This window comes from Primulina huaijiensis, chromosome 3 (assembly GCF_012295235.1).
Source record: "Primulina huaijiensis isolate GDHJ02 chromosome 3, ASM1229523v2, whole genome shotgun sequence".
NCBI lineage: Eukaryota > Viridiplantae > Streptophyta > Magnoliopsida > Lamiales > Gesneriaceae > Primulina > Primulina huaijiensis.
This window is the reverse complement of record NC_133308.1, coordinates 20341696-20356592: the sequence shown is the minus strand read 5'-3', so window position 1 is coordinate 20356592 and position 14897 is coordinate 20341696. Positions and strand designations below refer to the sequence as shown.

At 31.8% G+C, this 14897-nt stretch overlaps 1 protein-coding gene across 3 annotated transcripts; it reads left to right on the top strand.

Moving 5' to 3' along the window:
* Positions 1-5775: 5775 nt before the first annotated feature.
* Positions 5776-13052, top strand: LOC140973628 (probable E3 ubiquitin-protein ligase ARI2). Of its 3 annotated transcripts, none has more exons than XM_073436588.1 (8): positions 5777-6118; positions 6369-6401; positions 6693-6963; positions 7238-7718; positions 8440-8988; positions 9061-9227; positions 12192-12244; positions 12539-13052. In XM_073436588.1, exons 1-7 carry the CDS (start codon positions 5969-5971, stop codon positions 12215-12217), a joined length of 1677 nt encoding a protein of 558 aa, XP_073292689.1. In that variant the 5' UTR covers positions 5777-5968; the 3' UTR covers positions 12218-12244; positions 12539-13052. The 3 variants fall into 3 exon arrangements, with proteins under 3 accessions (XP_073292687.1, XP_073292689.1, XP_073292690.1); XM_073436589.1 differs by having other exon boundaries at positions 12542-12632; XM_073436586.1 differs by lacking the exon at positions 12192-12244 and having other exon boundaries at positions 5776-6118.
* The last annotated feature ends 1845 nt before the right edge of the window (positions 13053-14897 follow it).

Genomic DNA, 14897 nt, shown 5'->3' with positions numbered 1-14897 from the left:
TGTCAGAACCACAAACTGACGAGAATCATGAAATCTCTATCAATTATATTAATACTGGAAAAATATGGAACCGAAAAGATATAGAAGAAATTGATGATATATTTTCTTATAATGTGGCAATCGACATCATAAATGATAATGAAGATCATGAACCAAAATCTTTTGGTGAATGTAAAAATCGGCAGGATTGGATAAAATGGAAAGATGCCATCCAGGTTGAATTGGATTCGCTAAATAAACGTAATGTTTTTGGACCTATAGTCCTTACACCTGAAGGTGTAAAATCTGTTGGATACAAATGTGTTTTTATTCGAAAGCGAAATGAGAAAAATGAAATAGTAAGATATAAAGCTCGACTTGTTGCACAAGGTTTTTCTCAAAGGCCTGCAATTGATTATGAAGAAACGTATTCTCCCGTGATGGATGCAATTGCGTTTCGATATTTGATTAGCCTGGCAGTATCTGAAAATTTAGAAATGCGTCTTATGGATGTTGTTACAGCTTACTTATATGGATCACTTGATAGTAATATATATATGAAAATACCTGAAGGATTTAAGATGCATGAAGCACAAACTTCAAAACCCAGAGAATGTTATTCTGTGAAATTACAAAGATCATTATATGGGTTAAAGCAATCCGGCCGAATGTGGTATAATCAGCTAAGTGATCACTTGATGAAAAAGGGATATGTAAATAATTCAATATGCTCTTGTGTTTTCATTAAGAAAACAACATCCGGATGCGTAATTATTGCTGTATATGTTGATGCTTTAAACATCATTGGAACGAATAATGAAATTCATGAAGTTGTGTCATACTTGAAGGAAGAATTTGAAATGAAGGATTTTGGAAAAACCAAGTATTGTCTGGGTTTACAAATAAAACAAAAAGAATGTGGAATATTTGTTCACCAGACAAATGATACAGAAAAGATCCTTACACGTTTTAATATGGATAAATCAAATCCTTTAAGTACTCCAATGGTTGTTAGATCAATAAACATAGAAAAGGATCCATTCCGTCCATGTGAAGATGATGAAGATATTCTTGGTCCAGAAGTACCATATTTAAGTGATATTGGTGCCCTTATGTATCTTACAAATTGTACAAGGCCTGATATATCTTTTGCCGTAAATTTATTGGCAAGATTTAGCACATATCCAACAAAGAGACATTGGAACGGAATTAAACATATGTTCCGTTATCTACGAGGAACGACAGACTTGGGACTTTTGTATTCAAAAGATGCTAATCCAAGTATAATTGGTTATATCGATGCTGGATACTTATCTGATCCACACAAGGTACGGTCTCAAACTGGATATGTATTTACTCGTGGAGGCACAGCAATTTCTTGGCGTTCACAGAAACAAACAGTCGTAACAACTTCATCAAATCATACCGAGATTATTGCACTACATGAAGCAAGCCGTGAATGTGTGTGGTTAAAATCAATGACCCAACATATCCAAATCTCATGCGGATTATCATTTGACGAGAAGCCTGTGATACTATATGAAGATAATGCTGCATGTGTTGCTTAAATGAAAGAAGGATATATAAAAAGCGACAGAACTAAACATATTCCTCCTAATTCTTCGCATTCACCAAGGAGCTTGAGAAGAATAAATGTATTGATGTTCGTCAGATTCAATCAAGTGAAAACTCATCAGATCTCTTCACAAAGGCACTTCCTACGACAATATTCAGAAAGCATATATATAATATTGGGAGGCGCAATCTACGAAATCTGTGAAGAATTGTTCGTGTCAACATGAGGGAGAGTTTACGTGACTGCACTCTTTTTCCCTTACTATGATTTTTATCCCAATGGGTTTTTCCTAGTAAGTTTTTTAACGAGTCAGTATAAAAACACGTAATGAAGACAATCATTATGATCATCATCACAAGGAGGAGTGTTGAAAATTAATATTTTAATATTGAATATTGAATGTTGAATGTTGAATATTTGAATGTAGAAAATTAGGTAAAATTAAGTGTTGAATATTGAAATTTGTGTGTGATGATGAAGTTAATGATGTAATTTTTTTTGGATTATTTTTGTAAAAATTTTCTATAAATAGATATCTCATTTGTGAATAAAAATACAATTGAGTTGAGAGAAAAATATTATAAAGTGTGTAGTGTGATAATTTTGAGAGTTTGAGATTTTTACTTTTTACCATAAATTTTTACTGTTTCACAATAGAATTAATATATTTTTATTAAGAGGGAGAGTTTATAAGACATAAGCTGCTCTCCAAAACAACTTTTATGGTGGTGTATTTAATGTAGGAGATTTATTGATTTTTAATGATTTTTGTAGATTTTAAAAGTCTAAATGTATTAAATTAAGATTTTTACATACTCTATAGAAGTCTAGTGGTATTCAAAATAGATTTTCATAGAGTTTTAAAAAGTCAAGTGGTATTCAACATTGACTTTTAAAAACTCTATAAAACTGTATAGGTATTCAAATTTTCAATAGATTTCTAATAACTTTATGGAATTCATTAACATACAAACATTAAAGCCTAATGTACAACTATAAATTGTCAAAAATTGTATTTGGTTCAACCCAAAGATTTGGATGGATTTTTAAAACTTCTAACTCATACACAAGCTATTTATTTCTCTCTCTGTCGCTTCATATCACCTCTCTTCTTATCTTCTATCCTCTCATCTATCTCTATCACTGTCTCAGATTTTCGAAGTGTATCTTTATATATATTTTCATCTTTCTTTTTCAAAATTTTCATTTTTTGGATGATTGTTCATTTAGTAATTTTTTATTTTAATATTATAGAAAATTTTGAATTCTAGAATTGATTTTATGATTTATACAAATTAATGTAATATTCAATAATAATAAAATATGATCCAAAAAAATATCGCTTAATTTTTAATAATTGAATAGCCTCGCAACAACCATGATTTTTTAAATTCTTTTTAGCATTTTCAATTAATATGTAAGTTATGATATTTTTATACAAAATTATATTCACACAATGCTAAATAATATTCTTTTCACATGTATATTATCAATTCAAAAACAAGGTTACAGATTAATCAATTGATGTATTTTAAAAAAAATTAAAAACAATGCATACAAACCCACATATATATATACATGTAAGGATTAAATGATTTAACTTTTAAATAAGTAAATTTATTTATTAATATAATATAAATATGAAAAAAAACTATTTCAAACTGAATATGTTATATATATCAATTAATTATTGGTTCAAAGAAATTAATAAAAAATAATATGTTATAATTAACTAAAAAATTAATAAAATTCTATAAAAAAAAATTTCACAAAAGTCTATAAAAATCTTGCAAAAAAATCTACATTAATTCACATAAATCTGTTTATAAATTTGTGAGATTCTGTAAAAGTCAATAAAAATATATCAAATTAATGAAATTCTATCATTTGAAAAAGTCATTAAAGTCAACAAAACTTTGAATTGAATACACCCCACTTTAAATAATTTGAGAACTTAAATTTTGTCAAACAATTTTAATGTATTTGAAATAATTAATTTGAAATCCATAATTTTAATTTATTCAATTCAAATACATTATGAAATTATTATTTTTCTAAGTACAAATCTGTAAAATATTATATTTACGGATTTTCCTTAACTAAAAAGATTGTTTTCCTCAATAAAGATAATTATCCATATTTATGATACAGAAATAACAATCTATAATAATAATAATGTAATATTATTTTTTAAAAAAAATAGGGTTTTAGGAAATTACATATTATAATATTTGAAATAAAATGAAATCCTTTATATTCATTTTTTTTTTTGAAACGTTTTATATACATGACTTTTAAGAAAGTAATATAATTATTATAAACTTAATTAGGGATGACAATATCCGGGGTTTAAACCTCCATGTTCTGGGCGAATTAGACTCGTTAAGTGGGTATACAAGCAGGTTTAATGTGAGTCTTATGATTTGGTAAATCCGTCCTGCTACCAATTATATTTTTATTATTTTGAATAATTGATATCTTAATTTTTAAACTTATTTCATAATATTTTAAGACTAATATAATGTTTTTTAGTGCCATATGTTTAACCTGAAAAACATATAATTATGTGTTGGAACATTTTAGTTTTGGTGATTGGAACCAAAATGAATTCTAGAGGCAACCCATATACGACAACGGTTTTAACAAAAACCGTTGTCTTTAGCAACCAAAAAACATGCCCACAACCATTGACCCATAAAAGCCGTTGTCTTTGACAAGGAATATTTCAGAAAGACAACGATTTTAAGGAAAACCGTTGTTAAAAGGAAAGAAGACAACGGTTTCTGATAAAACTGTTGTCTTTTGAGTGTGGTTGTACATTGAATTTCTTGTAGTGTGATTTTGTGTATTGACAATTGAAAAAAAAAATAGGAGCCATGTGGGCGCCAACTCAGCGGTGCCGAGGGAAGTACACACCAAAGGTGTGTAGGGTATATAGTTGGTGGTAATGATGCAACTCAAATCTTTTAAACCGCACAGCAGCTCAAGCACCACGGTTCGATTGATCTATCAAGCAGAGACAATTATTGCACCCAACAATCTCTCTCCCAATAATTGCACTCCTTGCAATCAATGGGAATCGAACCCGTGACCTTGGCTCTGATACCAATTGTAGGACCGAGTGCTTGCCGCTTTACCAAAAGCTATAGCTAGTGGTAATGGTGCAACTCAAACCTTTTAAACCGCACAACAGCTCAAGCACCACGGTTCGATCGCTCTACCAAGCAGAGACAATTATTACACCCAACAATATAATTCGAGGGGTTCGAGGCGGGGATCACAATATGATCCTCGCCTCATACCCATTTCGAGAATTTGAGTTTTTATATGTTTCTAAATTTTTATTTGCAAGTAGATAAATTAAATCTTATTTAATATATAAAAAAGACACGAAATTTTTAAAAAAATTACAGGAATGTAGATTACTATTTCAAATTAAGTGCATGTAAAGTGAAATATAAATCAAACTCATGAGGTAATGCTTGTAACAATTGTTCGAGTAGTAAGTCTTTTGTGAGACAGTCTCACGAATCTTTATTTGTGAGACGAGTTAATCCTACCGATATTCACAATAAAAAGTAATACTCTTAGCATAAAAAGTAATATTTTTTCATGAATAACCCAAATAAGAGATCCGTATCACAAAATACGATCCGTAAGACCGTCTCAAACAAGTTTTTGCCTTGTTCGAGATTAAACAAATGAACGATACGACTCTATAAGTAGGAAATATGAAAATACTAAAATTTCTTTTCAAAGTCGGCAAAAATTGAATTTAACAAGAGAGTCTTACCTATTATTTATGAAACAATTTATATTTATGATACAATATTTTAAATTTAGATAAGATAAGATGAATCTACATAAATTTTTAATTTCAATATTAAACAAATAGGATGATCAATATGGATAAACTTGAAAAATAAATTTAATTAGTTTGAACTCTTTAATTTTAATAACTAATGATCGAAACACGCATGTTCTATATACAAAAATTAACGATAAATTTGAAACATATAAAATTGTGAGATACTTGTGACATAAAAATTAGTTACTCTGACATAGAACAAACGTCAAAGTTTGTTTTTGTTTTTGTTTTGGTTTTATTTATTGTTTTAATGGAAATTGATTAGATATAATTAATTAATAAATATAAATATAAATATATTAAGAAAATTCAAACCTTCCACCACACAAAGCCTTCAAACGACGCCGTAAAGACTACTCCACACTCGTATATGTAGGCTGCTTACGACAAACCCCTTTGTAAATTTCGCAGCCGAAGTTCCCGGCTAATTCGTCCCGCAGCCGATCACGGTCACCGGAATCTCAGGGATCATTCGTTGGGTTAAATTTTCAATTGTTAGGAGAGAAATATTGACAAAATTTATTGATTGATTGAAGTGTTGGATTATGGAGGAGGATTATTACATTAGCGGCGACAGCGAGGAGGAAGAGGAAGATGATTACTACTCGTCCTATCGAGGCGAAGAATCGCTCGATGGACTTGAAAGTGACGATGACAGTGCTCAGCGGGACCCTTCCAAAGCCTCTTCTTCCAAGGTGTGTATGCAATGATTTTCATGTTTTTTTTAATAAATTCGTTGAGTTTTTTTTGGCCCAGTTGGGGTTGTTCCAGTGGGCTGATTGTTATGATGTTGAACTGGCATATTTGTTTGCTGAGAAAATCTGGGTATTTTCTTGTGTGTAATTTTGATGATTTCGGGTTTTGATGCGTAATTGATTTAATTTAATCTAAATGCTGGTGTTTAGATTGTGTTTTATGCTGACCTTTTCTCGTGCCTTTTGCAAGGTTATCACAAAAGAGTCTCTGTTGGCTGCACAGGTATGTTTAGTATGTGTATTTGTTTATCCATTGCTATACACTTGCACTCATACCGGCTTATACATCGTTTTCTAGTGTCGTGCTTATTAAGTTTCTTGATTGTAAATTTTAACGCCGAAAGGCTTTGCTAAGTCTCCCACAAAATGGTGATTTTCGTGGAAGCTCTGATTTAGAAACATTATATGACCATGCATTTGTTTTGATTTATCAACTTCATAGAAATTCAATACCTAAAGTGCAAAATTATTTGTTCTTTTTTTTTTAAAAATTTGGATCCTGTGTGCTGTGCAGAGGGAAGATTTGAGAAGAGTAATGGACTTGCTGTCAGTGAGAGAACACCATGCCAGAACCCTTCTTATTCATTACCGATGGGATGTTGAAAAATTGATTGCAGTTTATGTTGAAAAGGGGAAATCTTGCTTGTTTGCAGCAGCAGGTGTTACTTTGGTTGAACTTTTGGACCCTGAATCATCATCTACAATGATGTGCATTGTTTGCATGGATGACATACCTGCGAAAGATGTGACAAAAATGGACTGTGGTCATTCCTTTTGCAACAATTGTAAGCACTTTTACCTTTACTTGGATCATGTTCCAGGATTCTGTAACTTGTCGTAGATATAACCGTGGTTGATTCTGCCTTTCATCTGAATTTTGTCATAAGTTTTTGGAAATTGGCTTTCTGGTTTATTTTGCACTTTCCATTCCTATTTGGAAGTGCATGTTTCGATTATGTTATTTTTTCTTTTCGCAAATTCATTTATTTTTCAGTTACTCAGAGGTACAGGGTAGATATAGTTATTCACCATTTGGTTTGGTTGTGGCAAAACTTTCAGGTTGGTCGGAACATTTCATTGTCAAAATAAACGAGGGACAAAGCAAGCGCATCAGGTGTATGGCCCACAAATGCAATGCCATATGTGATGAGGCTATTATTAGAAAATTGGTTAGCATAAGACATCCTGATTTGGCAGAGAAATTTGATCGATTTCTTCTGGAGTCATACATTGAAGACAACAAAATGGTGAAGTGGTGTCCCAGCGTGCCCCACTGTGGCAATGCAATACGGGTAGAAAATGATGAATATTGTGAGGTCGAATGTTCTTGTGGTTTACAGTTCTGTTTCAGTTGCTTATCTGAAACACATTCCCCCTGTTCCTGCTTGATGTGGAACCTATGGACAAAGAAATGTCGAGATGAATCTGAGTCAGTCAATTGGATGACTGTACACACAAAACCTTGTCCAAAATGTCACAATCCAGTTGAGAAGAATGGTGGTTGTAATTTAGTTGCTTGCATATGTGGGCAACCATTTTGGTGAGTCGTTTTTTCCTGTTCGATTTTATTATTTCTAGTTTGTGGTATTTGATTCATTGTATTTGATCTTCTTCATTTAAATGGATTGTGTGGTCCTTAGCTTGCATGCATCTTAAACCATTATTTTCTTTTGTTTCTACTTATTTATTTTCCTCTTATCTTCATTATTTATATAGTTCGGTGTTAGACTTCTAGGTTCTTTTTATTTCTTTTCTTTCTTGCATTTCTTAAGGAGATCGACAATGATATATCTATCATATATGCCATATTTTTTGTTAGTCAAAGTCATTTAGTAGCGAGGAATCGCGATAAAAATGCTTGTTCTTGCTTATTATTTATAATTCTGACATTGGGCCCATTGGAATTAAAAACCATAATTCTCAACTCTTTTTAAACTTCGATATTTTCCATTTCACATTTCTACCATCTTTTTTTTTTTTAAATTTCTTGATTTCAAATGCACGTCTACTTCATTATCCTGCAGTAAGAAAATTGATTTACCTGATATTTTTTTGCGTCTCTCTTTATCTGCATTGTTTTTGGTTGCTGTCTACAATGCTATTATTCATGGCATGCCCAATTCTCTTTGAAGTCATATCCCATCCAGTGCCATAAGAATGAATTCGATTATTGACTTTTGTTTTCAGTATTAGGCCTTCGTATTAAAGGAACTCATATTGCATGGCTTAGTATGTTCTCACTGTTTTATTTCCTGCTGTAGTTGGCTGTGTGGTGAAGCTACAGGCCTAGACCATACTTGGTCCCATATTGCTAATCACAGCTGTGGTCGCTATAAAGAAGATAGTGAGGAGAATGCTAAGCGTGCTAAGCGAGATCTTTATCGATATATGCATTATCATAATCGTTATAAAGCTCATACAGACTCCTTTAAGCAGGAATCTCGCCTGAAGGAGACCATAAAGGAAAAGGTGTCGAGTTTGGAGGCGAGGGACTCACACTTGAGAGATTTCACTTGGGTCACGAATGGTCTTTACCGACTTTTCAGATCTAGACGAGCTCTTTCATATTCTTATCCATTCGCATTCTATATGTTTGGTGATGAGTTATTTAAGAATGAGATGACAAATGGCAGAAGGGAATTAAAACAGCATTTATTTGAGGACCAGCAGCAGCAGCTAGAGTCAAATATCGAAAAGCTATCCAAGTTTCTTGAGGAACCGTTTGACCAGTATGCTGAGGAACAAGTGATGCAAATAAGGATGCAGGTCATCAATCTGTCCGTGATCACTGATAACCTCTGCAAAAAAATGTGAGATACATTATCCAGGGGATTAAAATTTAGTTGAAGATGGAAACTGTTTATATTTTTATTCTTTTGCAGGTATGAATGTATTGAGAATGATCTACTGGGTTCACTAGAGTTTACTAGCCACACTATAGCACCATACCAGTCAAAAGGCATTGAGAAGGCGGAGGAGTTGTCAGTTGGATGGAGTACCCAAGCACCGTACAATGATAAATGTCAAAAGGCAGATGATGAGTTTAGTGGTAGAGTCATTTGAATTTATCTCTAACAATGATTTTTATCATAACAATGATTTTTATCAATAATGGGATAATATTCATTTACTTATATGCAATTCATCATCATCATCATAACACATTCCCGGTAGTTGCGGTGTCGGTTACATGAATATTAGTTCTCCAAACTAAGCGATTTTTCCACATGTCATCTCATAACTCAAGATCTAAGATATCTTCCTTGACGACATTTGATGAAGTCATATTGCCATAGGAAATTCGCATGACACCTCTCTAATAGACCTAACACTAGTAACAACACTTTCATACATATCTTTAATGATCTCGATGTAGCATTGAGACACATGATTCCTTCTAAGTGCCTACTAGATTAATTCTCTAGGCATTCTATAATAGGTTTTCTCTAAGTCGATAAATACCACATTCTTCTGTCATTCTCCATATTTTTCTATCATTTGTCTAATAAAAAAATAGCTTCTATTTTAGACCTACCTGACATAAAACCAAATTGGTTCTCTGATACAGTAGTGATACTTCTAAGTCTCCGCTCTATCACTCGCTCCTGTAGCTTCATCGTATGACTCATAAGCTTAATCCCTCTTTAGCTTGAGCAGTCCTATATATTTTTTTTATTCTTATAAATTGCCAAGATTCTGGCATTTTCCTAGTATCTAGAATCCTATTATATAGCCTAGTCAGCCATTGGATCCCAACTTAACTTAGACAACTCCATACCTCAATTGGTATATCATCTGGTCCTTTTCAGTGGTTCTATTACTTCCTTAGCACTAGCTCTACGATGGAACACTAGATGCCTTACTTCCTGCATCTTATGTCTACCCACGCTTAACTCCTCCGTACTTATCTCATTGAGTAAGTTCTTAAAGTAATCCATCCACCTATCTAGGATAGTTTTATCTTGCAATAAAAGTTTAAACTCTACCATCTTAATGCTTGATACACTTGACATGGCTCAAGTCTTTAGTGTTTCGATCCCTTAGATTTCGCTATCTTAAAAATATCTTTTTGTTTTTCTTTTGTACCTAGCCTATCATACAAATAATTATAAGCTCATTTCTTAGCATCTCATAATGCTTTATTACCGAGTCTCTTGGCTTGTTTATACAACTCATATGATCTTTGGCCTCTAATTTCTAACCAGTTCTTGAATCTTACTTTCTTTTCCCTAATGGCTTGTTGCACCTCATTGTTCCACCACCATGTCTCCTTGTGATGTCATCCCTTCCCTTTAGCCTCTCCAAGTACTTTCCTTGCCCCACTCCTATGTTGTTAGCCATGAGTTAAAATAACTCAGAGGTATCGGTCTTATTCTTACACCTCACATCCTCACATCTTTCGAGGACTAAATGACTATCTAAAATCTTATTCCTAAGAGTTTGGCATAATCTCCCTTCATAGTCCACCATTTGCTTATACTCTTAAGGCAAAGATATGAGATTAATAGACTATGTTGGGTCGTCAAGCTTTCTCATTGTATGACCTTACAATTTTTACAACTCTCTAGGTCTTGTCTCCTCACAATAAAGTAATCAACCTGACTTATATTTTGCCCACTCCTAAATGTTATTAAATGATTTTTTTTTCTTATAGATATTGTTTACTATCCCAAGATCACTAGCTAAGGCAAAGATAGAATAGAAACCCTCGTGTTATTTTGAAACCCAAAGTCTTGACCTCTATGGACCCTCTCATACCCAACTGTATCTCTACCTACATGGCCATTTAAATCTCTGCCTAAGAAGATCTTTTCCTCACGTGGGATTCTACTAACTACATCTCTTAGAGAGTCCCAAATTCTTTATATTTTCCTCACGTGTGATTCTACTAACTACATCTCCTAGAGAGTCCCAAATTCCTTCTTATTCTCATCATCTAAACCCACTTGTGGTGCATACGCACTAATGATATAAACGATATCTGGTTCTAAGGCTAAAGCGATACTCATAATCCTATCTCCAAACCTTCTTACCGTAACAACTTCATCCTTACAGACTTTATCCACCACCATTCTCACTCCATTTCTAGTTTATCTGTTCCTGAATAGAAAATTTTGAAACTTTCTCCAAATTCCTTAGTCTTGCTTCCCTTCGACTTTGTCTCTTGAAGACAAGCCATGTTTACCTTCCTTTGTCGCATGACATCCACTAACTCTATTGACTCGTCCATCGATGTTCCTATGTTCCAAGAGGATAAACTAATCTTCTTAATCCTAGTCAATTTACTTATATGCAATTAATAATGAAAAATTTGCTGATGTTGATTCTTAGTGCACGAATTTCTTATTTCTTGTGATCTTCGGTACATGAATTTCTCACTGCTGCATAGATCAATGCAATGTTCATGCTGCTATCTTTAGTATTTTCTTAGCATGTGAGAAATTTCAAGAACATATATCATCGTGACTGCTTAATTGGAACATAATATGCAACGAACTGGCTGGCTAAAATTGTGGTAGTGTAGGTGTTGACAATTGTAAAATTAACAACTTTGTGGAATTTTGAATGATCAAATAAATCTTTGTTCGAACAACAATAATTTCTCGTGTTTAAATCGCTAATGATGTTAAACAAAATTTGTGAATCTAGTCTTTGTAGAAAAACAAGAATAAATCATGCACTGGTGGAAAATATGGATCAGTAGTGAAGAAATTATGTAGATGGTCAAATTCAGCTTTTTATATCTATAGTTTATATGATTTTAGAATAACCAAATCTATTCACTCTTTTTTTAAAAAATTTTTTTTTAAAGGATTTTAACGTTCTACTGATGTTACTATTTCTAGATTTTGTGTTTTAACAAATTTTTGTACTTTTGACTTGGAAAGAATACGAGGTTGCATCATGTGAAGCTTATGGCCAGTCCATGTTCATTTTCATCATATGTAGTTTCTGCCGTATGTCTTTGATTTGTGATGCAAGGCAGTTTTGCATTTGACAATTTGTCTTGCAGAGGGCTACTTACAATGTGCTTTCTGAAGCCCTTCTAATGCGTATTCAACTCCTGTAAGTTCTAATTGTTATCGGTACATCTCCTATTCAACTGTCTGGTGGCTGTCTCGTCGAAATTCTGGAGAATATCATTTAGGATGTACATATCTTAGACCTTGTCTGGGAAATACTTGATTTAAAGCATCAATGTTGACGTCAAAATTTTAATCAAGAAATGGTAAATATGAAGGATTTCCCCAATCATTTGGCGTGGCCTAGAAAAACTCTTACGTTTTTTCATTTTTTGTTTATGTTTGTGGAGCAGACGTTGCTCTCACGCTCTCAGATAAGTTACTGTTCATTTTGTAGGAGATGTTATAAATATATCCCAAGCATCCGTATCTGGGATTTCAGATGAGAGTCCACAGCTTTCACGCAAACGTCCCAGAAAAGTTAGTTCCACTGGCAGTTTCTTCGATCTCAACTTACTTGCAGAGGTTCATCACCGAATTGATTCTTGAAGTTACTTGCCCTTGAAAAGTTACAAAGTTGAGAGCCTTAAAGTGACTAAGCAATGTCACTTGGCCCGGTATATCGTCTAGCCCGTATTTTTGCCGAACCGAAAACGACCTTTATGTGTTCTATCATGACCCAGACTCTGGTGAATAGCCGTGTACATATCCCATAGATTTATATGTTTTATGTAGTAGTACAAGAAGGTGATGCAAAGCGGTGGGGAAAATTATGGGAGGATGGAATCATGGGATAAAACGTTTTGATCTGAATACGGTAGTAACCCATCTGATTTCTTTTCTTGGTATATATTTTATATCTATGAGGTCTAGTTGAATGTTATTTTGATTTTTTGACGTTTAATTTTTGCAAGCACTATTTAATTTGGTGGAAATTCATTTTAAATTACATGATTTGATCGTAGAACCCAATCTATACGTTCATATGAATTAAATTATTGGAGGATAAAGTAATTTTGTGGAAATTTTTTAATAATGAATTAGGATTATTATATAAATATGATCATTTCAGTTATTTTTAGTTTAATGATTTTTATGTATTAGAAGTAACGTACTCGTTTATAAATTTTCATAAAATCGGAAGTAATTTTTTGCACTTTAAATTATGTTAAGTTCGTTAGTATTTTTTGATCTTCCAATATAATCATTATCAAGATAAGTAATTTCATAAGAATAACATATCATGCCACTGAGTTTTAAGATCTAAATTCTCGTTTATATTTCTTATTAGTCAATATTATAATACAAGTATAAAAAATCAATCGATGGATAAAAACTTTTATGACTTTTTCATCGGTAAATTTTGTTTTCTAGAAATTATAAGATCAAGTATAGGTGTCGTTTTTTTAATAATGAACATCCAAAATAATTCTGAAAAAGAATAAAACAACAAAGCCTAATGTAGTCGGAAAATCATTTATTTTTTACTCATGTTATTTTACATTTTTATATGACCAATGGAAAATATTCTTGGTGATTGTGTGGTTGATAATGACTTTGTCCAAACTTGAGATTTTAGTTATTGTCAGAAAAACTATACTAGAATCCATTTGTGCATGGCTTTGTGACTTTATATATTTATTCAAGCTAAGGGTCTTTTTTTTTTTGTCATAACATAAAATTTATGAGATTTAATTTAGAATTCATTTTGTTAATTGTTTCTATTTAAAATTAATAGATTGATGTTTAATGTGATATTTTACATACACATGTTGTTGTGTGCCATTATATATATCTATATTATATTATTAAATATGAGACTCTAAGAGTAACTATCTTAGAAGACATCAAAATATTTAATTTCGTAGTTACTTTTCTTAGCATACTAAAAAACTTATCAAATCACTCCATATTTTACATAGAAAAAAATCTCCACAATATTTCATTTTAAGTCGAACAACTCTTCTAAATTGAAAATAATTTCGTGTTAACTGTTTAGTATTATTTGATCAAATTAATAATAATAATAACACGTACAACATTTGTGTATCTTTTACTAGTATATATATATATATAAATATCGTACACTCGTACATCAATAAATTGATCAGTATAATACATGGTTATAAACAAAGAGTGGTAATTTGCTTTAAAATAAAGTAGAAAGTACATATATATTTTTTTAAAAAGATAAAGTAAATATGACAAATGTTACAAGGTACTCTTTATCTGGTAGTAGTACAAGATACGCTGCATAATTGTGGAAGATCTTGAAATTTGAATAATAAAATTATCGAGTTTATTTTGTTAAATATAATATTTTGGAAATGTTTTTATGTATTCGAAAAAAAAAATCAGTATGATAAGTTAAAAACAACGATCTTTCAAAAGTTAAAACTTATCTTGAATTGCCCGTGTTCGATCCCCACCCCTTAGATTAGGACTCTCAAAAAAAAAAAAAATTATCTTGAATTGAAGAAGTGTAAACTATATTCATAATTCTTTTAAATTGAGAATTTATTTTGAAAATTAATATTTTCTCAATACACGTAGATTTTTATTTTATAATTTAAATTTATTGTATGGATAAATAATTTATAAATCACCTCCTAATGATCCCAAATTTTGAGGATGAGTTTATTTAATTTGACACTACAAATAGCAAATGCAGTGAAAAACTTATTCACGCATATTTAATTATCAAATAAATCTTATATAGTATATTTCTAAATTAACTCTCTTTCTTTGGCTCCAAT